At 39.3% G+C, this 27,129-nt stretch overlaps 1 protein-coding gene across 5 annotated transcripts; it reads right to left on the reverse strand.

Moving 5' to 3' along the window:
• Positions 1–27,129, reverse strand: pfkpa (phosphofructokinase, platelet a). 5 transcript variants are annotated; one of them, XM_057322197.1, is made up of 22 exons: positions 26,873–27,129; positions 22,146–22,219; positions 20,842–20,919; positions 20,345–20,534; positions 19,817–19,982; positions 19,681–19,725; positions 19,449–19,557; positions 18,505–18,600; positions 15,784–15,876; positions 15,174–15,299; positions 13,954–14,018; positions 13,717–13,786; positions 11,648–11,794; positions 10,035–10,105; positions 9,852–9,939; positions 5,446–5,598; positions 4,087–4,251; positions 3,862–3,923; positions 3,659–3,770; positions 3,310–3,409; positions 695–800; positions 1–603 (listed from the first exon to the last, which is right to left on the reverse strand). In XM_057322197.1, exons 1-22 carry the CDS (start codon positions 26,961–26,963, stop codon positions 447–449), a joined length of 2,364 nt encoding a protein of 787 aa, XP_057178180.1. In that variant the 5' UTR covers positions 26,964–27,129; the 3' UTR covers positions 1–446. The 5 variants fall into 5 exon arrangements, with proteins under 5 accessions (XP_057178180.1, XP_057178183.1, XP_057178179.1 ...); XM_057322200.1 differs by lacking the exon at positions 5,446–5,598 and adding an exon at positions 9,055–9,207; XM_057322196.1 differs by lacking the exon at positions 18,505–18,600 and adding an exon at positions 18,825–18,920.

The raw sequence follows: 27,129 nt of genomic DNA on the forward strand, positions 1-27,129 counted from the left end.
GGCTTTCACTGTGATCTTTATTGGTCAGGAAAATGTGGACACTAATAACGCAATACATTCAAACATCAAACAGTGTTCTGGCAATGTGTACGTCGCCACGTACAGCGCAGGACACCGGAGAGTGGAATCATTTCAGCATTTTTCTCAGAGGGAGAGCTGTGTGCACTGAAGCGTAACACTAAAGTGATGGGTGACAGCGGGGCCACCGCGGGGCACCAGAAGTGAAAGGACATAAAACGCATCAAACTATACAGCACTGCTTCATACGCTCTCCTATGGTTATAACATTGACTTCTGTAAAATAACAAAAGGTGACATTTTCCCAACAACGCGTTGTCAACAAAGAGGTGTCAGCCCAGGGAACAAAAGCGTCGGAGACGTCGTTTACAGGACAGACGCGCTGGTCTGAAGCGTGACCTTTGAATATCGCAGTTATTTGGAGGCGTTTAAATGGCGGCAGTGGCCTCAGAAGCTTTGGGTCTGTTGAGGACCACGTGCTCCAGCTGTCCGGAGTCCGACACGTCGTAGCTGGTCTTGTACTTGGCCAAGATCTTCATGAGTGGACGTAGCTTCAGCCACCACTGTTCCTTGGGAATTCTGTGCCTAGAATATGCAAACCGCAAAATTCATCATTATTACACATACATCATGTTTTTAAATACTCGTGTATAATGAAATATGGCGTTGTACGTACACAAAGTCGGTCTCATCTTTTAGCTGAACCACAGGCTGGAAGACCATAGCACGACGCCGCATACCCAGCAAACAGGCCGAGTCCTCCGTGTTAGCAAACACTCTCCCTACACAAACACACAGTATGAACAAACACGAGAATGAGATGTTGAGAAAGTTCATGATATGACTTTACAGCTAGCATGGGAAAACTACATTATGAATAGCATTACTCATAAATCAACATGCACTCATGGATCGTAAAAACAGATTTGGCGTTATTTATTTTTTAAAAACAACATTAGCTCATTGATATATCCTAAACATTAAAAAAGGAAATATTCATTTTAAAAGTTTGACGATATGTAAACAGGTTAATGGATTGTTGTAAATCAATTATTATTAAAAAGGCCATTATTATATCAGGTAACAATTATATTTATACTTGTATGAATACTTAGGTATTAATATATTTGCACTAGGGCTGTGAAGCGATTAAAACTTTTAATCTAATTAATTACATGTTGCGATAAATCTAAGTAATCGCAATTTAATCACAGATAACATATGGGGCTAAAATATCACTCCAAAGCCAAAACAGGACAATACAGAAAGTAGCTTCAGATGTTCAGAAGCTCAAACGGCCATAATTTTGATTTTTTTTCAGAAGCTGAATTATTATAATAAAAGACCAACAGTTTGGTTACTAACATTCTTAAGAAATATCTTCCTTTTCCCCAAATAAATAGTAATTCAAGTTTGAAACGACATAAGGGTAAGTGAATTTAAATAAGCAGACATTTTTTGGGAGGGCAAACTATCACCAATATAATAGTATTTTTATTATTTAACTTTTTTATTTGAATACTGTTAAAATTCTTTGAAGAATTAAAAACTGCCAGTAAGTGGCGGTAAATGAAATTAATTCAGGAATGCAGTAAATGACTCTTTATGAATGAGCCACTGATTAATTGATTCACCCAATTGATTCGCTCAAGAAACTTAATTCATTTAGAAACAAAACCACGCTGTGTGTTCCTCCGAGACACGCAACACTTTTCCTGAGGACAATGTTGTCTATAAAATAAATCTTAAAATTAATTTCTTATTTAATTAACTGTTGCATAAAATCAACATGACATGTGCACTCGTAGTTTTCTGGACAAAAGTAGCACTGCTATGATATTGCGCTTGTGTGATTGCATAATTAAATAAATACGAGTCAAAAGCTCATTCAGGGTCATTTTGCACAGATATCTTTCATTTTAGGTTTTCTCTGACAGTATTTGGTATGTTATATCACGCAGTAAGTTGTTGCCAGCATCATATTTGTCATCAATCAACTGTATGAAATGTAAGATGACCTACTTACTGTATGTCTGTGTGCTAAAAATGTTAATCGCGTTCATTTTCCATAACCCATTAATTATAATTATCGCGTTAAATGCACAGCCCTACAAATATATAAATATCAATATAATTCACCATACATTTACAATTTTAGTCCAAAGCTACTTTATACTGCACTAATATGTCATTTGTCAATGTCATTTTATTTTTAAAGACCCCCTGTTGTGAAAATAAAGTTTTTCAATTTTGTTTATATGTTTATGTGGTGAACTAATGTGCAAATTTATCATTTTAAACCATTGCTGAGTATTTTCTTTAAATAGCTGGAGTTTACCAAAAACTGTTTAAAAAGTGCGGTTTGAAACTGCCCCAGTTAATGACATCATAAACCTGTAACCAATCACATCCACTCATTTCACCCCTGTGGATCAGCAGTTTTAAGCAAATATGCAAAGATAGCGTATAGATTCGGGCTAAAATGATCATTGCACTGTTGTGTCAGCTCTCAGTTTCACTTTCGGTTTTAGCAGCGTCTGGAACTGCCGAGTGCGATTGAGTGGAGGTGGGGCTAATTTGCATATTCATGTATCTGTGTATACTTAAGCTGAGGTGTAGAGTTACATTTCAGGCTATTTTAAGGCAGGAAAAGCTGTTTTCACAGGAAAAAAAACTTTTAAATATGTAATTTTGATGGTCAAAGATTAGTTTTAACGAATAAATTGAAACATAAAATTATCGCCCATAGGGGGACTTTAAAGCATCATGTTTACAACAGCATGATAAATGTGCGCCAAATAACACCACACAATTTGGCAAATCTCTAAGGATTTAGAGGTTGTTTTCAAGCAAGATGAAAGGACAGGCTTTTAAAAAGGTCACTAATGCGGGTCAAATGCACTGTGGATAAAATAAACTTTTGTGATTAAAATACAAATCTTTACCTTCATCTTTATTCAGCAACAGGCACAGCAAAATAAGGAAAACACACACACAAAATGGAGCTGAAAAATGCAGCGACTCTGTGATAGTACTCAATCAATATAATCAAGTAAAACAAGGTCAAGCACTGAGTGAATGTCATGTCTGTTGAGTCCGTATGTGGGTAATCATAAATACATGTTAACAACATGAGAGATTACTGAGTGTCTTATGTACAACAGCACAGGTTAGAAAGAAGGTCAAGTAGTGATTGAGTTCTGTTGTCTGCTGTGAAAACACTTCAGTAAGTTTGTCAAGTTGTCTTCAAGGTGACAAAAAAAGCAACAAAAAAAACCCTGTCACACTAACCTTGCCTGTAGCTCTCATTCAGTTTCTTGGTGATCCACTGCATGGCCTTAGCAGCGATTTTGGTCCCGAAGTTACGGTCGAATGGAGAAGGTGCACCACCCTAGAGAAAAAATGCATTTAAAAATGTTTGTTTTGCTACGTTCGCATTGGGCTTCTCTGTTAAAAACAAGAACTGTGCTTGTCTTACAGTAATGGACTATCTGGAAGAAACTGTATCAATTGCAATCGCAATCCCCGGATTGTCTCACACTTGAATTAGCAGGCTTGTACGCAGCACAACATGTATTTATTAGATTTGAGTTAAATGATCCCATTGTGCTTTATGTTTCATGGATGTTATGTGCAGTACCTGCTGCATGTGTCCCAGAACATTCTTCCTGCAGTCAAACACACCCCTGCCCTCTTCTGAATAGAGCTGATAGATGAAATCTGTGGTGTAGTTCTCATTACTGTTCTCGTTCCTGTATAAAAACACACACACAAACCAGCCATAGGAGGGGAGGCTCTGACCCATAATACTCTAATCTAAACTGGGAAAACACACTGTTTTACCTCAGAATAAGTCCTCTCTGAATGCTGGTCTTCATTTTTGCTGTCAAGTGCTCCACATTCGCCTGAAACCAAGAGGAAAAGGAATTCCTTCATTTGACCAACAGATGGCGTTAGTGTTCCTTTAATGATCAGTTACATAACCTTATGTTACAGCTATATATATACATATATATTGTTATATAATTTGTTTTTATTTACAAGCACAGCAGTGTGTGTGTGTGTAACCTGCAGGTCTCTGATGTCGAACGGCTCCTCGTAGATGTACGCAGCATCTGCTCCAGCTGCCAGACCACCAACACTGGCCAGATAACCACAGTATCCCCCCATCGTCTCAATGATGAACACGCGGCGCTTCGTACCGCTGGCTGACTGTTTGATGCGATCACATGTCTGAGACACACACAGGTTTGTCAGAAATGTGCAGGATAAAACTGAAGTGCGTTTTCATTGAACACTGTCATGCCAGACTACATGCCGTGCATAAGTAACTCGCAGTCCTCCTTCCCCGCCAATTAGTATAAACATTAATGTGCGTGTATACATGACATATTTACTGTAAGAGTAAATCACAGCCATGATCAATTCTGTCGACTTGATGGAGCGCTTTGGAAACATAAACCAGATTAAATATGAGCTTTCAAGAGTACTCTCATGACATTAAAAACCACCTTATGCTCAATTTATGATATGCAGTTTGATGTAAGAAGCATTTGTGCGTATTTATACATGTTACGTTTAAATATATAACAGGCCTAAGGATTGTATAAGATCCTTGGGTCCTTTTTTAAGAAAACATGTCATTTACAGGTACACAAACCCAACAGAATACACAATTATATTGAGTTTAATGTGTGATACAACATAATTGTTAAAAATAAAACTTGCATGTTTATTTTAGCCAAGTTGCAACATATACTGTTACATTTAACATTAAAATTCAATATATGTTTTTATTTGTTTTTTATTTAAAAAAATGTTTTTTTTAATATCTGTTTAATAAAAATGTTTTTTAAAAAATTGCAAAAAATTGTTCTCGTCCTGTACTTTCTATTCAACACTGTTATGGCGTGACATCGCTCCCTTTGAGATAAATAAGAAAAATCGTTTATTTACGAAATCATTAATTACAAGTAACTAAAGCACTTTACAAAAAGTTCATTTTTGTTCATTTGTACACATTAATTAATATATTGGATAACAAGAACTAACAATAAGCAAAATACAGTATTTTACTACAATTATTAATCTTTGGTAAAGGGACCCTTCACCCAAAAATAAAAATTCTTTCAACCTTTATTCACCCTCACGTCATTTCAAACTTGTATGACTTTCTTTCTTCCGCACAACACAAAAGAAGATATTTTGAAGAATGTTGGTAACCAAACAACATTGACCCCCATTGACTTCCATTATATGAGACATTTTTCAAAATACCTTCTTTTGTGTTCAACAGAAAAAAATCATATACGGGTTTTGAACAACATGGCGATGAACAAATGATTACAACATTTTTATTTTTGTCTGAGCTATCCCGTCTGATTGTAAAGTGTTACCTGTATCATAAACAGGAGGGTCATCCCTTACCTCCACAATGGCATTGAGGGCCGTATCTGCCCCGATACTGAGGTCAGTGCCGGGCACATTGTTACTAATGGTAGCAGGCAGCATACACAGCGGGATGCAAAACTCCTCATAGTTGGAGCGAGCCTCATACAGCTGCAGCAGACACTCTATCGCCTTTCACATCACAGCACGGCAGGTACCACATGGGACGGGACAATTCACACGTTAGAACAGCAGGGGGAGGACTGGTGCAGGAGCGGACCCCGTGGATACAGACCGCCTGTTGGTTGCCATGGCTTCCGGGTGGCAGAGATTGGGGAGGGATGGGGGTGCGAATCTGATCGGCTCGTGCGCATGTGCGCTCACACACACGGGGTTGTCGGGTGCGAGACGGAAGGGATCAGGCATGTTTTTACAGCCAAAGCAGCAGCAGCACACAGTCCACACACAGCAGGAGGACGACTGACCTCATCCGTCTCTAAATCTAACATTTGGCACACAACATGGTTGTGTTTAGAACATCACACTCTTACATACGTCTCTGTTTTTGCAGCATGCTTGGACATTTTCTCTGCGCGGTTGATATCAAAATTTGCCAAATGTGCAGTAGATAATAGAGCACATTTGGTGGAATGCTGTATCCCACAATGCACTCAATTTAGGCAGAAATGCAGAAGATAAACCATTTGTCTTTAAATAATCTGCAATATCTTTAAGTAACAGAAAGTCATGTCACGTGTGACCCTTTGTTAACAACTCTATGCGTTATCAGTAATGATCAAAATTTGGCTCCACAAATTACGTCTTGAGATATCATCTTAGCTTCTAAATAACAGACCAATAATGCGTATCCAATGATGATTAAACAATGCAACCTGACACGCATTAAAGGGATCATTTACTCCCCCTCTTGTCATTTCAAACCTGTATGACTTTTTCTCTCCGCAGAACACACAAGAAGAGATTTTGAAGAACGTTGTTAACCGGACCCCATTCACTTGCATTGGTTTTGTGTCCATATACAATAGAAGTGAATGGGGTCCAGTGCTGTTCGGTTACCAACTTTCTTCGAAATATCTTCTTTTGTGTTCTGTGGAGGAGAAAAAGTCATAAAGGTTTAAAACGACAAGAGGGGGAGTAAATGATGACAGAATTTTCATTTTTGGGTGAACCATCACTTTAAGTTTCTGTTATACTGTACATCAGAGAAAAAACATTCGGTCACCATTTACTCACAGTAATGTCCTTTCTGTATGATTTTCTTTTTTTTTCCACAAAATAATATCATAAAGACATATATCTGTCAGGGGTCGTGTCTAGTGTGCCTCAGTTTTGTCTTCGTGTTGATGTTTCGTTTTGGGGTGAGCACATGGCATTGCTTTGACAGCCAGCCATGTGCTCTCTTGTTATTGTGATGTGACTCCGCCCTCTTGTTATCCTGTTAATTATCTCCTTATGGTTTCACTCTCCTCACCTGTTTCTGGTCATTGTCTTCTCTCTCTCCTCTCCTGTTCCTCATTTGTGTTCTTATTTTCTGCCTTTTACATTCCCTGTGTTTCTCTTGTCAGATCGTTGTTGGGTTTTTTTTGCCTCTTCCTGGCCTCTTAGTAGTTTAAGTATTTTTCGCTGTCTAGTGTTTGTTTTGTCTTGCTCTCAGAACCACTGCTGGTTTTGTTTTCAAGGCTTTTCCCCTTTGCCTTGCTGTGTTTGACTGTGTTTTTGTATATCTCCAAAAGCAGAATTTTTGGTTTCTCCCGCCCCTCCTGTGCTATCAGGTTGGCCCACTGGTGCTCTTGGCCCTTCGTCTCCCAGACATCTGTAGGCCCCAGTTCCTCGTGTCGGCCTCCTGGCCCCCTCAACCAGCCGCCACCTCTCACCCCAGGCCACCACAGCCTCTGCATCCCCTTTGCCTGCCCTTCTCTTTGCCACTGTCTTGTCCCGTGTGTGCGCTACCTGCTGCCCTGTCTCGAGCTGCCTAATAGTGTGTTCAGACCAAACGCGAATGAAGCGTTAAGCGCGAGTGACTTACATGTTAAGTCTATGCAAAGACGCGATAGACCTACTTGCCGCCGCGATTCGCGCGAATTTTCTCCAAAGTTCAGATTTTCCAAACACCCAATTCGCGCGAGTTGAAAAATCTGAACTTTGGCAAAAATTCGCGCCGCGTTAACCAATCAGGAGCTTGCTCTAGTAGTGACGTGCAGCGTCTGTGCACGAAGGCAGCCCAGAGAAACAGATAAGCAGCGCAACTGAAGTCTATTTGAATTATAAACAGAGAGCGTCTTTGCAATAACTAATCACATTTTTAAAAACTACAATACTCATTTCTCGCTAGAAATGCAATCAGAAGTTGTTGAAAGTGAAACTTACATTTCTACAAAACTATGCTCCAACGGGCGTTTCGGCAGCCATTTTATCTTTTCGAGCTTGCGTCTGTTGTGAATTTCACGCGCGAATGAAGCGAGTAAACTCAAAATGTCCAACTACGCGCGAATAGCGCGATTGGTCTGAACACACTATAAGGCCACGCCCCCCCTTAACGAGGGGTCATCAAAACCAGCTATTCTACTGAGGATTATCTCTTGTCTAGTGTCAAAGTCTTGGGAAGACAAATTTAGATCTTATGTTATTTTGTGTAACATAAATGCAAAATTCATGGGACTAGTAAGAAAGCTGATTCTAAGCTTTCAAAAGTACCATATATGTCTAGTTTTGTGCTCCACAACTTATAGATTTGATGGGTCAGTGGGGGGTGGCAAAGTTTAAGAGGTTAAGGTAGAATGCAACCACCTATGTTAAAGTGTCAACCAGAAACTGACACTAAATTCTTTACGATATTATCATATGTGTAATATTAACATGAAATCAATCATCGCAGTTATTGTCAATATCGGTATATGTGATGACCCCCTTTGCACAGAAACGAGCAGTTTACTCATCTTGTATATGTTTGCTTTGTGCTTCGCAAAAAAAGAAAATCACACGATTTCAGAATGACAAGAAGGTGGGCAATAATGACAGAATTTGCAACTAGTCCTGTTAGTGAGCAGTCCCTACATCTGATCCTTGTGCTGATTTAAACCGTTTGTATAAAGAAACTCGGCAGACAAACTCTGGGTCAGGGTCACTGATCTGATATGACGGGTTAATTCAGTGTGATGACGGGCTCGGTCACATGACTGCCACAAAAAAGCTGGGGTTCAAAACATGCCACCATGAGTTCATCTGCACTTACCTGTTAGCTAACAGCTCGCCTTTGAGTTTACCAGCCAAATCGGTAAAGCTTCATGATGTCAGAAACATTTCCATTGTACTTTGAAGTTTTTTTGAAAGCCAAAGTGGGCAGTAGATCAGAAATGAGCGTATTCATAGTATCGTATGCAGGCTCTATACAATTAGCATTTTTGCTAGCATCGTAAGGCAACGTGTCGCTTCAGGCGGAGCAAAGAAACAAAGCCCAAGCAAAAACTAAATTTGCATGCCATTAGCAATCCAATGCAGACAAACCACCTTTCACCTCATGTGCTGCTGGTTCGCTGCAGACGGAGCCACTGATGCGATTGGCTGGTAAACGCAAGGCGTCTGATGCGATTGGCTGGTGGGTGGGTGTGGTCCCCCAGCCTCACTTACATCAGTGATGGCGTTCAGAGCCGTGTCTGCACCAATGCTGAGGTCTGAGCCGGGCACATTGTTGGAGACAGTGGCCGGAACCATGACCATTGGCACACACAGCTCTTCGTATGTCCCGCGGGCCGCTAACAACTCCATGATCCCCAGGTAGGCCTATAGGGCAGAGCCGGGGCTTTAGTCTAACACTGCCTGCGATGGGAACGGGGATGGAACGATGGGAAAGAGACTGGGAGAAGGCCAAGTGGAAAGCCATGGCCATCACAACGGAGAGCATGAGGCGGGAGCCACTCCTTGCACACACATGGAGTAAAAACACTAGCATGGAACACATACACATGAACTCATCCATCCTTCAAACACCTTCACACTCGTATCCTGATGAGCTGTATAAAGAGAGATAGACGCCGGCATGAAATGACTCTAGAAAAGGAAACGAGGTGCATTTTTTGATCTTAAGAACGGCTGGTTATTCATGCTGTGTGAATGTGGGTCTTTTTGATCCTTCATTCAGACAGCACAGATGGCGGATGAGCAGCGGATAAAGTCTGATGTGCTTTTGGACGCTTGTTATGAAAAGAACATAAAAAAAGCTTTAGGTGACGCTACATAGAGAGTGTACATGATGGAGAGTGTAAGAAGGTTAGAAAAACACTATTTACAGTATACAGACAGATTAATACAAAGTTAATTCAATTCTTTAAAAATATACATTTAGCATATCAATTTAATGTTTCAATAATATATCAAAGTTATCACGTGATTCACACCACTGACAACATTTTGAATGTAACACGTACCTCGAATCCTCCAATGACTAACAGTGCGTTTATGTTATATTTCCGCATCTGTTCTGCAATTTTGCCAACGTGTTTCGCAGGAAGGGTTCTAGAATGTAGTACAGATAAGAATTGAGCAAAACCCGACACTTTACATTCCAAACTAATGCAATAAACTGCATTCATGACCCATGAAATAAATACCGTTTAGTTCCCAAGAGAGATCCACCTTGGCCAGTCCAGCCACCAACATCTGCCCATTTGATCTCTTTGATCTGTAAATGAAACGCAGAGGAATATGTGAACAAGGACGTCTACAGGGGGAGATTTTATGTGTCTGAGAATATTCTATATATTCTTTATATGTTATCGAGTTAAGACATCACATGTTCTGTGCTGATATAGTGGAAAATTCAGCCGTCTTATATTTAAATATAATTATTATTGTTATAGCCAAAAAAATCAATACTGACAATTAACAAATATAGATGCAGATAAATCATATGGATGCACAATCGATCCACGTAAGGACATTTGCTATAACTGAGCTAGAGGTCTGCACTTGTTTTTGACAACAACAAAAAAATTCTTCTCTATCACAACTCTATCACAATAAAATTGCAGGTTACTTTATGTATTTTATAAATCAACTAATGCCAAACTGACATTTTCTGCAAAGTCTGAACCAACAGCTCAACTTATTATTATAAGCTTGCCATGAATCAATCATGGCTCATATTATTTTTCCACAAGTTTTTTTTTTCTGAAGGTATTTATTGAATCATGTCTATATGTATGTCAGCAACAAACCCCATGAAACGTAATGAATGACTCTGTTTTATCTCTCTTCCAATCGCTCTTGGCAGTGGTCTAATGGGTTTTACACGTCGCCCCCTATCAGTTGAGATCAGCACTGCAGAAATCAATGTCTGCTGTTTTAATGTTTACTGGGGCTCAATGTGTTGTTGACTACTTCCTGATCTTTAATGCAATTATCACAGAAATACAATTAACACAATCAGAGTCATCCAGGTATTTAAAGATTCAACCCTTCATTCAACCCACCATTCAACTTAGTGGCCTCTGTTAGTAATGCAAGAAAAATCTCTTTAACAATCATAAAAACACTACTTAAAACTATTGCACTGAATCTAATGTAAATACTATAAAAATGCATAGGCTCGGTTTTAAAACCTAGTCCGTTTTCTTCCTGTATACCACTTACATAGCTAGCTACCTTTTAAGTCAGCTTCTTAAAGGAACAGTTCACCCAAAAATGAAATTTCTGTCATCATTTACTCACCTTCGAGTTGTTCCAAATCTGTATAAATGTATTTGTTCTGATGAACACAGAGAAAGATATTTCGAAGAATGCTTGTAACCAAACAGATTTTGCCTCCCATTGACTCCCGTAGTAGGAAAAATTACAATATCTTTTTTTTGTTCTGTTGAACACAAAAGAAGACATTTTTAAAATGTAGGACAGATAACAATTCTGGGGCACTTTTGACTACCATTGTATTTTTTCCTACTACGGTAGTCAATGGGGGGCAAAATCTGTTTGGTTACAAGCATTCTTCCAAATATCTTTCTCTGCGTTCATCAGAACAAAGAAATGTAAACAGATTTGGAACAACTCGAAGGTGAGTAAATGATGACAGAATTTTCATTTTTGGTTAAGTATCCCTTTAACTGAAATACAAGCTCATAAGTAACCAACTTGAACAGTACTACTTTTTTAGCAATGTTTTATATATATTTGACATGATATATTCAAAGCAACAAACCTCCTGGATGGTTATTAAATATTTATTTACCTGTCCCTTATAGAATCCTTCAAAACCATCATTGACAGCAAACATTTTGTGTCCCTCAGAGATGCCCACTCTGACGGCAGAGCGCACGGCCGCGTTCATGCCCGCAGCGGGAGCTCCAACGTTCAACACGGCCACGTTAAAATTGCTCTGAGTGGGAGAAAAAAGCAAATCATACGTCATATGTAGGTCTAATTATTGATGTCAGTTTGTAATATGGGCTTCATTGGTGTTCAGTTGTCTGTAATGAATAAAATAACCGTTCACCTAATAAATCCTGATGGTTGTTTAGTATAGAGCACTAAAATCATATTCTTTTATTGCGGCTACAGTCATTTCTTCATTTATCGCAGGTTTGTGTACATCTGGGGCTGTTCTCTTTAGGTCGTTCGCTGTGTTGCTGTGTTTAGCACTCAATGTCTATTAAGAATTTAGCAATGTTTCCAACCTGCTCCCAGCATTCGTCAATATGTTTTCCATTTCATTCTGCACAGGGTAAACAGGCCTTTCAACCTTAACAGCCCGTAGCTACATTAAACAGAGATGGATTATTGACTAAACACTTCTGGGCAATGCGCCCTTTGACTTTCCCACTGTGAAGCAGCAAAAGTAATATATCAAAATAAATATATAATATATTAAATGATATATGACTATCTACGTTTGCAAGCTTCAGCACTTGTTGCAAACATGGCCACCGATTGCCACGGCTACGCAAAAGGGACTTCGTAACTACTTTGTATTCAGCAATGAGCCTGCAGAGTTTAACCAATCATAACAGAGCTAATCTGCATACAGAAATGTAACACATAATAACACCTACAAAATGTATTACTGTTAGGGATGCACCGATACCATTTTTTAAAGAACGAGTACCGATATTTTTTTTTCTGGTACTCGCCGATGCCTGTATAATGTACAATTATGTTAATAAACCAGTATCTTACTGGTACATTTTCTTTTTTTCTTTTGTTTTTAGGTCTACTTAAATTGAAGTACTATTTTTTAATGATAAGTAGCGCAATTTTACTAGCACATTTACTTCGGTTTACTGGAGGAAAAACTTTCTTTAGCTTGATAAAGCGTCTTCAGCAAGATCAGAAATGTGCGACTTTGATATTATCTTGACCGTAAAGCAGACCTGCCAATCTTGGAATTAAGCTAATTCAATATTTCAACTTTCCACATCCACCCCGACCCGTTTACCTTAGGGGTCAGACGTCTTGAGAGTCTTCGTTTAAAAATTCGTCAGAAAGTGCGGGTAGAAGGGGATCACGCGGGATTTTGTGGTTCCGTCAATTTGCAGACTCTTCTTGTTATTGATAGGCCATACGACTTGTCAATCCTCCCCACTTTCTATTGGTGGATGAACCCAGTGCTATGATTGGACATATTCTTCTTTTTCATGTTGCTTGTATTGAGTACTGCGCGCGGCAGAGGCGTCCCCAGGTTTTTGCGTAGTTTAGTTAGTTAAGTCACAAGTGGAAAATAGTCTTTGGCTTCACCACATAAATACATTCAACATCATCATACAAATCACATAAATGACAACAAGTAACACAATCCCCCATACTCATTACTCAGATTCCAGTATTTCAAATTCTGACAGCAGTTGGCACAAATGACATTTGATACACATTTGTTTTTTTAATTTTTCCTGTTTAGAGTTACAAATCGTACCAGCGTACTTTGAGGTCTAAATGCGTACCTGCTATGCAAAATTCGTCCAGGTTGGCAGGTCCGGTAAAGTAACAATTACAAAATCCGTTTTTAACATTTTATGTGGCCTTCAGTAAAATCAATGTAAGGTAGATTATGTCTCCCTTAGGAATTCTGTGACACTGAGATAATAACAGACCAATTTACTAAAATTAGCAAAAATACAAAATTATCCAACAATGGAAATATTTACACGCATCTGCTTGTCAAGGAGTTTTGTAGCTAGTGTGTATTAAGAGGTTGTGAATGACTATGTTTGGTCAACCAGCACACCGGTGTCAGTCCACAGAAGTGTTGTGCGGTTGAGGTGGGGTGAGAGAATACCGTATAATAAAACACAACATGACACTCACTTGTGGCAGCTCAGACTCTGGTTTGCGATGAGCCAGAAGTTTATAAGTCTTCAAGTTGTTCTCAAAACTCCTGCAGTTAAACAATGACACACACAAATTCATATGACTCTTGTGTTATATTTATAGTTTGGCTAAACAAATCTCAAAGCACTAGCTATTGTCTCAGCTCATTTGGTAAAAGCTTGAGAGCCTGACACAATGTGAAACAACACAATCTAACAGTTTCACTAAACACACCTGCCACGCAGCTGCACGGCCTCCTCAAATCTCTTCTCATCCATGGCCTTCTGCACCTCCTGAGTCTATGAGACGAACAAAAGAAAAGCGATGATAATGACACTTTAGTAAGACTGTGATTTGTTTGGGTGATTTGATAAATGTTTTGGTCATATTCTATCCCAAAATTTAAAACAGGAAAGACCAATAAAAAATATACATATATTATTTTTGCATTATGCATTTTTCTCCTAATGCTGTGATACAAAAATATCAGTAATTAAAATGATCTAAGATTAATTTGATACTACTATTCTGGTTACTTACAAAATTTCATTTTATAGTTCTATTATTTGAAATGTACTGAAATATATCAAATGTAAATGTAATGAAATATATCAAATGATATGCATCTGTACCAGTTGAAAACTGTGTCAATGGGATGTCTTAATTGCGATTATTACATGGAATACTTGATTCTGATTGGATAGACGCAATATCTCAAGATAAAAACTCATCTTGACCGGTACAGTTTAATACCAATAATTTATTATAAATATGTATGATTTACAAATGATTCAAAATACTCTTGATTTGTTTTGTTTGAACTTTGTGTCTTGGTTTAAGGCCACTTGGAAACGTTTACATGTATAACATTTAGGTTTACATTTTTTACATCAATATTTCGGAGCAATATACAATATATGCTAGCATCATGTTTAATCGCATTATGGTAAAACGTGTTAGCATCCACGTTTTGCCATCAGAAATGAACACTTTCTCAATCTAATTTTACCCTCAACAAGTCATGATCACCCTGTCTGGGGTTTATTCTGCAATAGCCAGCTGCCTACATACATTATCCCTTCCTTAATACATGGCTCTGTGGAATACTCGATTCTGATTGGTCAATCACAACATTTCATCATTCATTACCCCTTTATAACTTCTGAAACACACTGATCTACTGCTTATACTGTGTATCAACATATGCTGTCTCTTTTCTCATACCAGGTTTGTTTTATTACAAATTAGCTAATAAAATATTTCCAACCACTATTTTGTCTGCAATATTTAACTTTAATGTGGCAAGTGGCTGTGTAGTATTAATGTACATTAGCACAGACAGTAGATATGATTCATCAGTTGTCATTCCTCTGCTGGACAGCATGACTGTGGATTTTTATAGCAGAGATGGTAAACTCCGAGCCGGAGCGGGTTGGCATCTGTCCAGTTCTTACCATCTGCACACACTCCATGAGCGGCAGCCGCACAGACTGGTTTCCACACAGAGACACTACACAAGCTGCTGTGTTTGCGGTGGTCTCCAGCAGCGCCAGAACAGCCTCCACACCCATGCGACTGGCCTGAGAACAAACACACCAATCTTCAGTTCAGTAAGCAAAGCTTTTAGAAAGTGATGTCATTTTCTGTACAACGATGTTTCCATCTAAACACTACATCTGGCTTTATTATTTCAAGGAAGAATATATAGCATATCGTCACTGTCCTTCTGAAACCTCTGATGTCCAAAGTCGCTATTTTTCAGGAAATGGTAAAAAAACACTGTACTTTTTAAATCATGAAATACTGTGTTGTTAAAGTTGACAAGCCCTTTCTAATACTTTTTATTGGTTAGATATTTGCAAACCCAGTAAAAAAAACATCAAGGGTGACTAATAATAATGATTTATGGCTAAAATCACAAAATATGGAGATACAAGGTTTCAGAAGGACAGCAGTGATATGTAGATTAACCCCAATCCCTTTATCAAGGACTGACATAAAAGCTGCACTTATTGTAAGACCACCCCCACCGCTCCGTTTGTCCCAGGATTCTCAGGGTCTCACCAAAATCCTGTCAAAAGCAGAGGGGGTCCCGCCTCTCTGGACGTGGCCCAAGATGGTCACACGCGTGTCAAAGCCCAGACGGCGAACCACCAGCTGGAGGGATAATAAAGAAGATTTAATCTTGACTCAAGGGAATCATGGGAATTAAAGGTTATGTCACATTTTGTCAACAAAACCTCTTTATCCAAAAACAACAGTTCCATATAAAGCAAAAGCCAAAGTGTTATTTTATTTCACAGTAGGTATTATCACCATAACCCTCATTTAAATGGTCATACAGTAAATGGAATTTGACTCATTAAGATATTAAGTTTACAATATTTTATGATCAGCTATAGCATAAGCAAGACAGGCAGGGCAGGAATCTCCCATAATACTGCACGCATTTAGCGGAAAGATTGATAAGAAAGCTGTAATGCAGCATGCAGATGAAAATTAGCAACGATTGGTGAAATCATAACAGCATTTCATGCTAGTCAGTCAACTGGAGCCCATTTTCAGACACTGTGCAAGTTCAACTCCTGCAGGACCTGTTTAATAAAATCTGTTTCTGTTTACTAATGACAAACCTACTGTAGCTAAAACACGATTTTTACTCCTGAAGAAAATGTTTTGCATGCCTGTGCAAGGTTTTCAGTTTTCAACAGTTTCTCATATCACTACAATATTCTGGGGCTTGTGTGAATTACACAAGTAAATATGGCTTGTTACCACAGTCATAAACTGTAAAAACATTCTACTTAAAGTGAGAGTTCACCCAAAACTTCACATTCTGTCATCATTTACTTTCAAACCTTTATGACTTTCTTTCTTCTGCAGAACACTAAAGAAGATATTTCGAAGAAAGTTGGTAACCGAACAGCACTGGCCCCCATTCACTTCTATTGTATAGACCCAAAACCAATGCAAGTGAATGGAGGCCAGTTAACAACATTTTTTCCAAATATCTTCTTTTGTGTTCTGCGGAAGAAAGAAAGTCATACAGGTTTGGAATGACAAGAGGCTGAGTAAATGATGACAGAATTGAGATTTTTGGGTCAACTATCACTTTAATACATATTTGTGAGTTTGCTACCTTTAAATTCTGTTTTTGGTAAGCTAGAAACTTTAGGCGTTTGCACCTGTATCTAGTTCCTTAAACCTAAAATGACTCGTTTGTGTGACAAAGGTAGCAGACGAAATAGTTTGATTAACGTAAAGGCGGGGTAACCGATTTCCGAATTACGCTTTAGACAACCGAGTCGGTCCGAGTACCAAAACAACCTTGTAGCCAATCAGCAGTAAGGGGCACAGTGCACAGGACGGACATTAGCCGAGCCGAGCGCTGACGGAAGCGAAAGATGGGGTAGGGGTGTGTTTGTTTTGGTGATTTGAACATCAACAACGGCTAAGAGAAATCGGACACCCCGCCTTTAATACTATACAAGATAAAGGTTGTACACACTTTATTAACGTCCGAGATTTTTTTTACTTATTTGTCAAAACTGTCAGTTAGGGATGCATGAATAAATGATCGGCCATATCGGTATCGGCCGATAAATAGTCATTTTTAATGTTATCGTATGAGCCGATAATAAAATTTAGGCCGATATATTATAGGCTTCTTCAGCTGCTCACAGTTAAAATACAGTACAGTGCTATATCTCTCTGTCGTGATCATTCACTTACTGCTATTAACAAAACATTGTTGATGTGGGTACAGTATGTAGACACAGTATTTATGAATGTGTAAATAATAGGAACAAAAGCATATTGTTTGAATCAGACTGCTGTCTGAATGACTTGTTAGACATGTGGCTATTAAGAACATTTTTCTGTCCTGCTCTGGAAGAACAAATAAATTGTTTATTAAATTAAAAAAATACTAGAAAAGTTTGAAGGTTAAAGAATCGGGTCTAATCTAGTGTAAAGTAGAGGGTGACACCGGAGTGGATTTTCAAACCTCTCCCGTCCCACTCCCACAAAAAAAATCCCGCCCCCTCCCAATCCCGCGAAAAAACTGGGGGAAAATCCTGTCCCGTCCCAAGCCCAGAAGAATTACTCCCATTCCCTCCCACTCCCGTGTTGTGTTTGTTTTTGGGCCGGAATCTGTCAGTTAGAGTAAACTGTCCAATCACAGTGCAGCAGAGACGGGACAAATACCACACCAACCAATCGACGCATTGTACTTGTACAGCTGCATGTCTTTATATAAAGCAATGTATCAGCTCCTCGGCTTAAACGCTGTCAAATGCGCCTGCCGTTTTTTTAGGGAATTTTATATTAATATTTAGATACTGTATGTTGGCCAATATATCGGTTATTGGCTTCCAACATTAAAGATCTATCGGTTATCGTTATCAGCCAAAATGTACATATCGGTGCATCCCTACTGTCAGTATAATCACTTAAAAAAGCCATCTCCTCAACAAGCCACATACCATATTAAAAAAGCCCTAATCTTAAGAATAAATAACAGTAATAGTGATGTTTGCCTTTAACTACATACCATCCTGAACAAAAACATGCCCCTGCTTTAGAGAAAGTGTACAGACGTTAATGATACTGTATGCACTGATGCGCTGTGTTAGTTGGTTAGGTTCAGGGGTGCCTTATCAGAGAAGAGGGTGTGTGTGCTTAAGCAAACCACACAGGACAAAGCCAGAGAGGGAGGACACGCAAGAAGTCAGAGAGGTCAAGGGTCAATGCAGGAGCTGGACCTGATTTGCCTGGTGTACTTACATCCTTTACATGATCTGAGGTAATGGGCTGGTTGTTACGATCAATCGCACCTTCAGCTACTATTATGATATTCAGCCTTTTCATTCCTGCCCGTTTCTACGAGGGTAAGAGACACGTCACAAACTGATGATATAAAACTGTGGAAGAGATTCAAAAAGCTGGAGTGCAGACTCGTGAAGTGGCCCACATGAACCTTACACGATCCAAATCACGCAAATCGCTTAACACGACCCAGTTAACCCAATTTTGATTAGGGCTCTTACCATTCCACAGGTTTCCAGCGTTTTGCGCTCTTCCTTTTGGAAGCATTCAGTACTCACATCCTTGACAATACTAGAGGTAATAGCTTTCCCATGTCTGTCAATGGCTCCTTCAGCGACTATGATTATGTTCAACCTCGAACCTCTGGATCGAGTCTGGGGCGGTGAACATATTTGTTCCACAAAAACATAAGCTTGTCACACACAATAGAGTATATGTACAACTAAGCACAATGCGTTTTGGCGCAAGTGGAGAACCATTCCACAGTGTTAATGAAATCGTCTGTGTGGTATGTGAATAATTACCTTACAGTTTCTGTAAACAATAAACAAATACCCTATTTTGGAAATTGCTGAATTGTATAAATGTATCATTATAATTAAAAAGATTAATTAAAATCCTTACGTAACTTTAATGTAGTGATTTAGTTTTCGTAAGTATATACACGACCGTTAACTGCTTTAGACAATAGGCTGGCTTGACTACTTTATCCTGATTTTAATTATTGTAAATCAATCTTAGTTGATTTAATTCTAATGAGTAGCACCATTCCCACCGTGTACAACCACAAGCCGTTTTACCAAAACTATACAGTATAAAGTATATAATAAAGACATGTAACTATGAGCACTTGAAAGAATATTAAATGTTTCCTCAGTGTCGATGCTGTTTATTTCTTTTACCGCACAGAGTTTCTGACACATTTTCTCTTCCCAGCCGTCCTCAGGGGGCATTTCAGGAATCAACACCCAGTCGGCTCCACATGCCAGGGCACTCACTAATGCCAGATAACTTCACACACACACACACATACAGAAGAACAGTAACTGAACTGACGGTAAACAATATCTTTCACTATACAGTGTAATAATCATGCAACTGGAATAAAATAATTTGGTCCCAAAAAAATCTTACCCACAATGCCTGCCCATCACTTCCAGAACAAATGTCCTCTGGTGACTGTAATGCACAAATGAATGGTTGAACGAAAATACTTTATTGTTAGCCACTAAACATGACATATTTCCCATTCTTTCAGATTTTGAAGCACCTCTGAGCTGTTGTCATGATGGCATCCACCACCTCAATGATTCTGTGAAGGGCCGAGTCTGTGCCTATGGTCATGTCTGTGCCACAGAAGTCATTGTCGATGGAGCCCACCATCCCCACGATGTGAAGGGCAGAGTATATCTGAGTTGCCTCTTCATCAATTAGACCTGAAACAAACAAAAACAAAAAGACTTCATAAATAGTTCACAAATAGCTTCCATGTGCAAGATGAGTCATCAATATTGTTGTTGCGTTTTACCTGTAGAAAAACAATACAAGAAATTTCAAATGTGTATCTGCTGGTTTTGTTTAGGCCCGCGGTACACTAACATAGACACAAAACTTTCAACTTCTTTTATAAGATTAACAATGTTTCTTACACAAATTATCAATATTAAAAGTTTGTTCAGCAGGTTAGCTGCCGTAATCTAAAATCCATCATTTACACTATAAACATCCATAAGGCCTTTGAAATAAACACAAAGGAAACATTACACCATCCCTTATTCTTATAATCTGCAGCACATACCCTGCTCAAGAAGCTCAGCCAGGAGGCCGCTCCACTCCTCTCTAAAGAGATTGGCCCCGGTCAAGCTCCCATCTCCACCAATCACGCACAGGTTAGTGATGCCCTTCCGCACCAGGTTATGAGCCGCTTTCAGACGGCCCTCGTGTGTTCGAAACTCTTTGCATCGCGCGCTTCCGATAACGGTGCCGCCCTGGGACCAAATCATGCATGGTCATTCAAATCATAAAGCATGATTTTTACAGTTGTGATCCTTGGGATTGAACCCATGACCTCTACATGTCCCATTAATCTTTATTTGATTCCTGTAGTTGAAAGATTCCTAAGCATATGCATTAAAGGTCAGAGTGACCTGACAGAAAAACAACTGAGCTCCTTGTGTCTCCAGGCTTGGTTACCGTGGTAACCGGCAACAAGCAGCGGTGGTGCTCAGATGAGCGGCGGTATGCATGAGCACTCTGAAGGGCCCCTGGGGGCCGTCTGTTTTTCGTAACACTCACCACTTGTAGCATGCTGGACACACTCTCCCATTTCGCCTCCTCGATGTTGTCGCCCCCGTCCACCATACCCTGATATCCCTGTGAGTCAAAACAAACACGCAATGAACATCTATTCTTGTGTCCTTCAGTGACCTCGGGCTTGATAACATGAACCAGGACCAAACAGAATTGCAAAAAGAATTTTTCTTAAGAAATTGTGAGTGGTGCTTGCAGGGTTAATAAACAGTCACAATACACACTTCCCCTTTAAGAAGGAAGGTTGGTAGAAAATGGATGTGTGGGGTTTTTTCTCTACTGACGCAGTAATATAAAAGTGGATGAAGATCTGCAACTCAGAGTTCATTTGGAATGTAGACGCTATGTGATAATATTTATACAAATCAAGATGTATAAGCCTACAGTAATGCTGTACCACTGAGGAAATAGATGTGCTATGTCAAGAAGTTTGAAATACACTAATATGACTTACACATCCATCAAAATGTTTATTCCTATTAGTTCCGGAACAGTAAACATTTTTTACATAAGGAATAACCAGTAGTCAATAGGAATGAATAACGGGCACTACAGACAGCCTTTAGGCCCATCGGTTAGCAAAGGAATGTTCTGGATATATTTGTAGCTGTTCATGAATACAAAACAGGAACATTTATTTACATTTATGCATTTGGCAGATGCTTTTATCCAAAGCGACTTACATTGCATTGTACTATACATTTGTATCTGAGTATGTGCAATCCCTGGGATCGAAACCCATGACCTTACGTTGCTAACGCCATGCTCTAACCACTGAGCCACAGGAAAGTTATCCAGTACGATCTGTGTTCATATTGTGGTCGATTGTCAAGTATGGTGTTTTGCATCATGAGTGAAGTAAAGAGCTCGAATATTTCTATTCTCCTAAGGTTATTCTACGAGTCTCTTGTTCGTATTGTGAAGACCGGCACAACCTGTATATATACATAGATCTGTGACCTTCACAAGTTATGCAATGTATGCAAGGTACATGTGCATAGTTAAGAGAATCCAAATATGGGTACGGAGACCACTGTAGCTAAAAATGCTTAGGCTGGCATATGCAGAGAATGCAGATACAACACCAGTTAGGCGTGCTAACAATTGGGAGGTGACAACATCATCCAGGGGGCTGTATACTTGGATGGGCTTGAAACAAGGTTCTTCAGTTGTTTTGCAGGCAACTCGGCTTTGTATCGTTGATATTTAGGTCTATCATTTGGCAATGGAACCCATAGCTTAGAGAGCATTCGAAAAAAAACGCAACAATATTTACTAGAAAGACCCACCTCGTGAATAAAATACACTTTGGCTCCGACATAGATTCCCATACGGACAACAGCCCGAACAGCAGCATTCATCCCTGGTGGTCACACAAAAACAAGTCAAATCATATTGTAGCATGTCTATTGCTTAATAACAGAAAACAGGTTAAAACAGGTTTGTAAATTGCAAGGTTAATCGTTTCGATTTGTAGCCATTCGGTGACACCACAATATTACTTTGTAGATATTTCAGGGCCTCTGAACAAACAAGCACTTTATAAAAACATTGGGCTCTCTCTGCAGGCCTTTTCTGGCAAGTTTGGTCAAACGCTTTCAGTCTCCTCCCATAGTTCTTTAGTCATAAAGCTGTGATGTTAGCCAGCAATACTGGGTTACAAATTGAGAGAAAGAGAGGGTTAAATGAAGACGAATGCTTTCTCTTTATCTCGATATAATTCCTCTTTACCCTGAGGTGTTGTCTTTAAAAGGGAGACATACAAATTAGCCGTGATTTAATATGGCTTGCTGAATTGTCTAACACTCGGCTCAGCTTTACTGCTGTTACTAGGCAACACATTTACAACATGACTGGAAAAGACTGAGTAAGAAATAGCCAGTTATGAAAAAGCATAACAGCTTATTTTGCAGAAAAAGGCCCTCTGGAGGAGAGAATGGTTTTTGCAGAGGTTTTATGATTTTTAATGATTCTCAAAGAAATCGCATAGTGAGTCTGGCGCTCTACGAACGCAGCTTTCACACGCATCTGATGGTCAGATAAACCGCGCTCGTTGTTGTTAAAGATGGGGTAACACACGCAGTTTCTGCAAATCTCATATTGATCTTGAGTACCTATACAGTAGTATTGAATACGTCGTATCTTCGAAGAGTATTTAGTTTGATCACATTTATAAAAGAGAGATAAAGCTGTAGGGTTATTTCCGGAAAAAGACGAGCTGCTGGAGGCAGGCTGGGGGGCAGAACTACAGCACGAGCACACAACACATCATCGCATTAATCCCTTCGTGTTGTTTACATTATGCGCGTATGTGCTGATTGCCCACAAAACACAGACATATGACTTAGTTTGACTTACCGCGTGCAGTTCATGTCCGGCATCTTTTAGCACTGGGACCACGCCATCTATCAGTTTCAAACGATCTGCAAATCCAGTGGTATATCCACCGTTTATATAACATCCATTGCTGAAATGCCGTGAACAAACAAACACACCTCAACTTCTCTCACTATCGCAAGAGTAACTAGCTGCAGCTGCAGGCCCACAGTGCAGCCAATCTTGACGCAGCGCAGCCAATCTTGATAAGCGGGTAGGGATGTAACGATTCACCGAGAGCCGGTTGAAAATCGATTATAATATGTGACGATTCAAGTCGGTTGAGTGTAAAATGAATCGCAATACATGTTTTGAACAGCAGGGGCCGCTTTGTTTACTGCAAACTTAAACGTGGATATGCTGATATTTCTTAAGTGTAAAAAAATCCAAGAAAAGCAAAGACAAAGTCTAAGTTTGTTTATATTAAAAAGACTTTTGAATTATACATTTTTGGAATTCGTTTTAAAATTGCAGTTTAGTTTTGTTATTTGACATAAAATTTATTTTTATTTTACAAAGAAATGTGCAGCATTTCTAATAATCAGGGTTTTTCCTGCATAGAGAAATTGGAGGCGGCTGCCTCCGTCAAATGTCGTGCCGCCTCAGGCACTCGCCAAAATTATGTTGTTGTGAGTCTTCACAAGAAATGCTGCGTGCATTTAACAGACTGTCATTTGTAACTGCAGTTGCAACATTACGCCACAGTGGTGGTGCTGTTTCGTTATCAGCACACTGAGGCGCTAAAAAGAGTTGCAGAACAAGAGCCAGCCTGTGTTTCACGGCTGTTTGTTTTGCATCCAACTACGTTTAATTTCTTGAAATTTATTAAATTAAAATGACGTACATCATTGTAATGTCTTTAGCTGTGCAGTTGGATCGTTGAATCAGCGTATACTGTACACAGCGAGTTCGCCAGTATGAACGCATGTTCAGAACGACTCGCACACGAATGACTCATTTGAACCGATTCATTTAAACTATTGAACTTTTCAGTCACTAGCAAATATAAGAGATCTTGAATCATTTAAAGTTAACCACAGAGAATGCAAGATGTGAATGAGCTTTGCTCATTTAGTAAGACTGGTTAATTCAGTTGGCTATTGTGGGCTGAAAAGTTAGTTGAAAATGATAAAAAAGCTTTATTTGATTAAAAAAAACATTTCTGTTTGGTTGAATAAAAGTAATGTTTCATATAACTTAATAATTGTCATTTTTATCTAATTTTATTAGAACTTTTAATATGTCAAACTCAAAGTCACTTTGGTTAAGTCACTTAAAGGTACGGTAGGCCTACGTGTGTGTGTACAAGATCAGGATGGCACCCTGATAATAAAAGGGCATTTGTTCATTTCTAATCTGTCTCAAATCATTTTGTAAAAAGAAATCATATCATGACATCAGTATCGTGAATCGCATCGCATCGTAAGCTGAGTGAATCGTTACATCCCTATTAGCGGGTCTTAATATCGCTCACCGGTTGGCGCGTGGGCGGCCTACTTCTTTCACCTTGCCGTGCTTTTCCGGGAGAATTGCCCAATAAATGAAATAGTTACGAAACAGGGATCCAGACTTATAAAACACTTTCCGAAACAAGTTGGAGTGCTGGGGGAGTGTATCAAGCACAGAAATACTACGTCATATGTCCAACTCGTTTTTAACAAGTTGACCATGTTAAGCATGAGAAGCCAGTATGTTTAACAGTGTAAAGAAGTCAGAATGCATGAAATAGCATGTTACCCCATCTTTAAGATGAAACCACTTCAGTGCAGTTCTGTTTATATGGTTAGCACAAAAAATTGGCTCCTCTACAAATACAATTCTACACTTTTGCACTCTTTTCATCCACCGAATTGATTACGTTCTTTTAATGTATCGGATAACAGTCCTCCTAAAACATCACTATCTCAAGCTAAAGCTGTTGCCTCACCACACAGGTCTATTATAAACAACAGACAAAGGTCCTGCTATATTTGTCCTACAGGTGTTTTAGGGTTTCAAAGTGTTCATTAGAGAATACATCTATAACATATGGGTAGTGAATGAGTGAGACAGGTGTAGTTATATGAAACATTACAGGTGATCAAGACAATATTAAGTTGTCACTTGAGGCCAAGCATGATGAGGTAAAACATTTGATTCATCGACCGTGAGATGATGCAATTCAGTGTAGGCAAGATTGAGAGGTTAAGGACTGTTCAGGATTAGTCTCAAGCAGGGATATAATAAGCAAGATTTGAGTCAATCATTCATGCAACTCGTTCAGTGTTAGCAGCAATCACAGACTGCCTGCCAACACAAAATAAAATCTTGTTTTTACTGCCTACACATCTGTACTGTGGGGCAGACCCATTTGCACTGAGTAAATACAAAGTATGCAGGTCCTGTAAAATCGCATCACAAGCCTCACTCTTCTGTGTGGACGTATTTTCTAATAAAAACATTTTAAATGAACACTCGTAACACAGCTTGAGCTGAACTGATGCAAAAAAGAAGGAAGAACAACAAGAAAATGGCAAAAATGTTGTATAATATGACTAAGTGGCAAACGTGACATTACGAGCTTGTCTAGCTTTGACCGTGAATCACATGACTCGGTTTCCTGTGACGTAACGCAGCAGTAAACGCGCACCTGCTCCTCACGTAGGCATCCTACGGACACGGCGCACGGTATGGACTTCACATAAACCTTATTTTATTACACAACACAGTACAATGAATCAAAAACATTTCTTTAAAGCATCTGCACTTGTTCGATAAACACGAGAAAGCAACCGAGAAGCACACGGCAACTTCCTGGTTGAGAAAGACGCAAAACCGTCATATCGATGGATGACAGACAGAAACGTGCTGATATCAACTGTAACACCGTGATCTTGGCTAATTTTAGGCGTGTCACACGCTGTCAGGTTGAATGAAGGTAAGAGAGTGATGACATGCTACGTGTAGTTTCGTAAAGGTCACACGAGGGGGAGGATGGATTCCGCAATGCAGTGTCATGAATTCGTGCTAGAATACAGCTCAATATAATGCACAGTCCCCGTATTACATATACGCGCAAAGTAAAAAGCTATCAGGTCTTTACACGCATTCTTATAGCTTACAATGAATAGGTCACTCCGGTGATGTGTCGTGGTAAACCTGGATGAGCTCTTTGGGTAGGCTAGTGTGTGTGTGCGTGTGTGTGTGATGCACTTCTTAATCGTCCTCATCAGTTTTTTTCCACCCAGAACAAACATGCAATTGTTGGTCAAAAGACAATACTAATACTTAACATCTGCTGCTCTGCACATCATGCACACATCAAGCCGTGACCTTGTCAACCTGATGGAATCTGATAGTTACATTTCCATCCCTTTGCCCCCCCTCCCACCCCCAAGGGACCGGATTATCCATCCTAACGAGATGTATCTATTAGATAATTACAACCATTCTACATATGCTAATGAAACGTAACTGATAATAACGGTAAATATACAACGTATCGTTCTCACGAAATCAACTGTTTTCGCGCTAATGACATTTTAACTCTGACAATCAGACGTCACTAATATACGTTGTATAGGAATTATAACCAGATGTCATCGATACAATGTAAACGTAACCGTTGTGATCACAGAGAAGTTACAGTGCTGTCATGTACCTTGGGCATCTCCTCCGCTCGTTAGCACTGCTATGGCTTTCCCAGCGCCTGTCAGGTTCTCGAAGAATTTCTTATTGTCTGACTGAGACATCTTTCTTCTAATCACGATATAGTCAAACGCAATAATGAATAAATTAAATACTGTAAAAATGTGCCGGTCGGGGGGACACTATCCGCCCCTCTCCTCTTCTCTCTCAGCGGTCTCTCCTCCAGCACGTCCTCTATTTCCCCTCCTGAGCTCGCATTAACTGAGTGTG

Source organism: Triplophysa rosa, linkage group LG23 (assembly GCF_024868665.1).
Source record: "Triplophysa rosa linkage group LG23, Trosa_1v2, whole genome shotgun sequence".
NCBI lineage: Eukaryota > Metazoa > Chordata > Actinopteri > Cypriniformes > Nemacheilidae > Triplophysa > Triplophysa rosa.

Bases quoted from the DNA above. Each gene is read 5' to 3' on its own strand.
- pfkpa (XM_057322197.1), bottom strand. From the start codon at position 26,963: ATGTCTCAGTCAGACAATAAGAAATTCTTCGAGAACCTGACAGGCGCT. The intron at 19,726-19,816 runs GTGCTTCAAAAT...TGTGCATTACAG, and splicing joins ATCATGACAACAGCTCAGAG to TCACCAGAGGACATTTGTTC. The intron at 801-3,309 runs GTTAGTGTGACA...GTGTTTGTGTAG, and splicing joins GAATGAGAGCTACAGGCAAG to GGAGAGTGTTTGCTAACACG.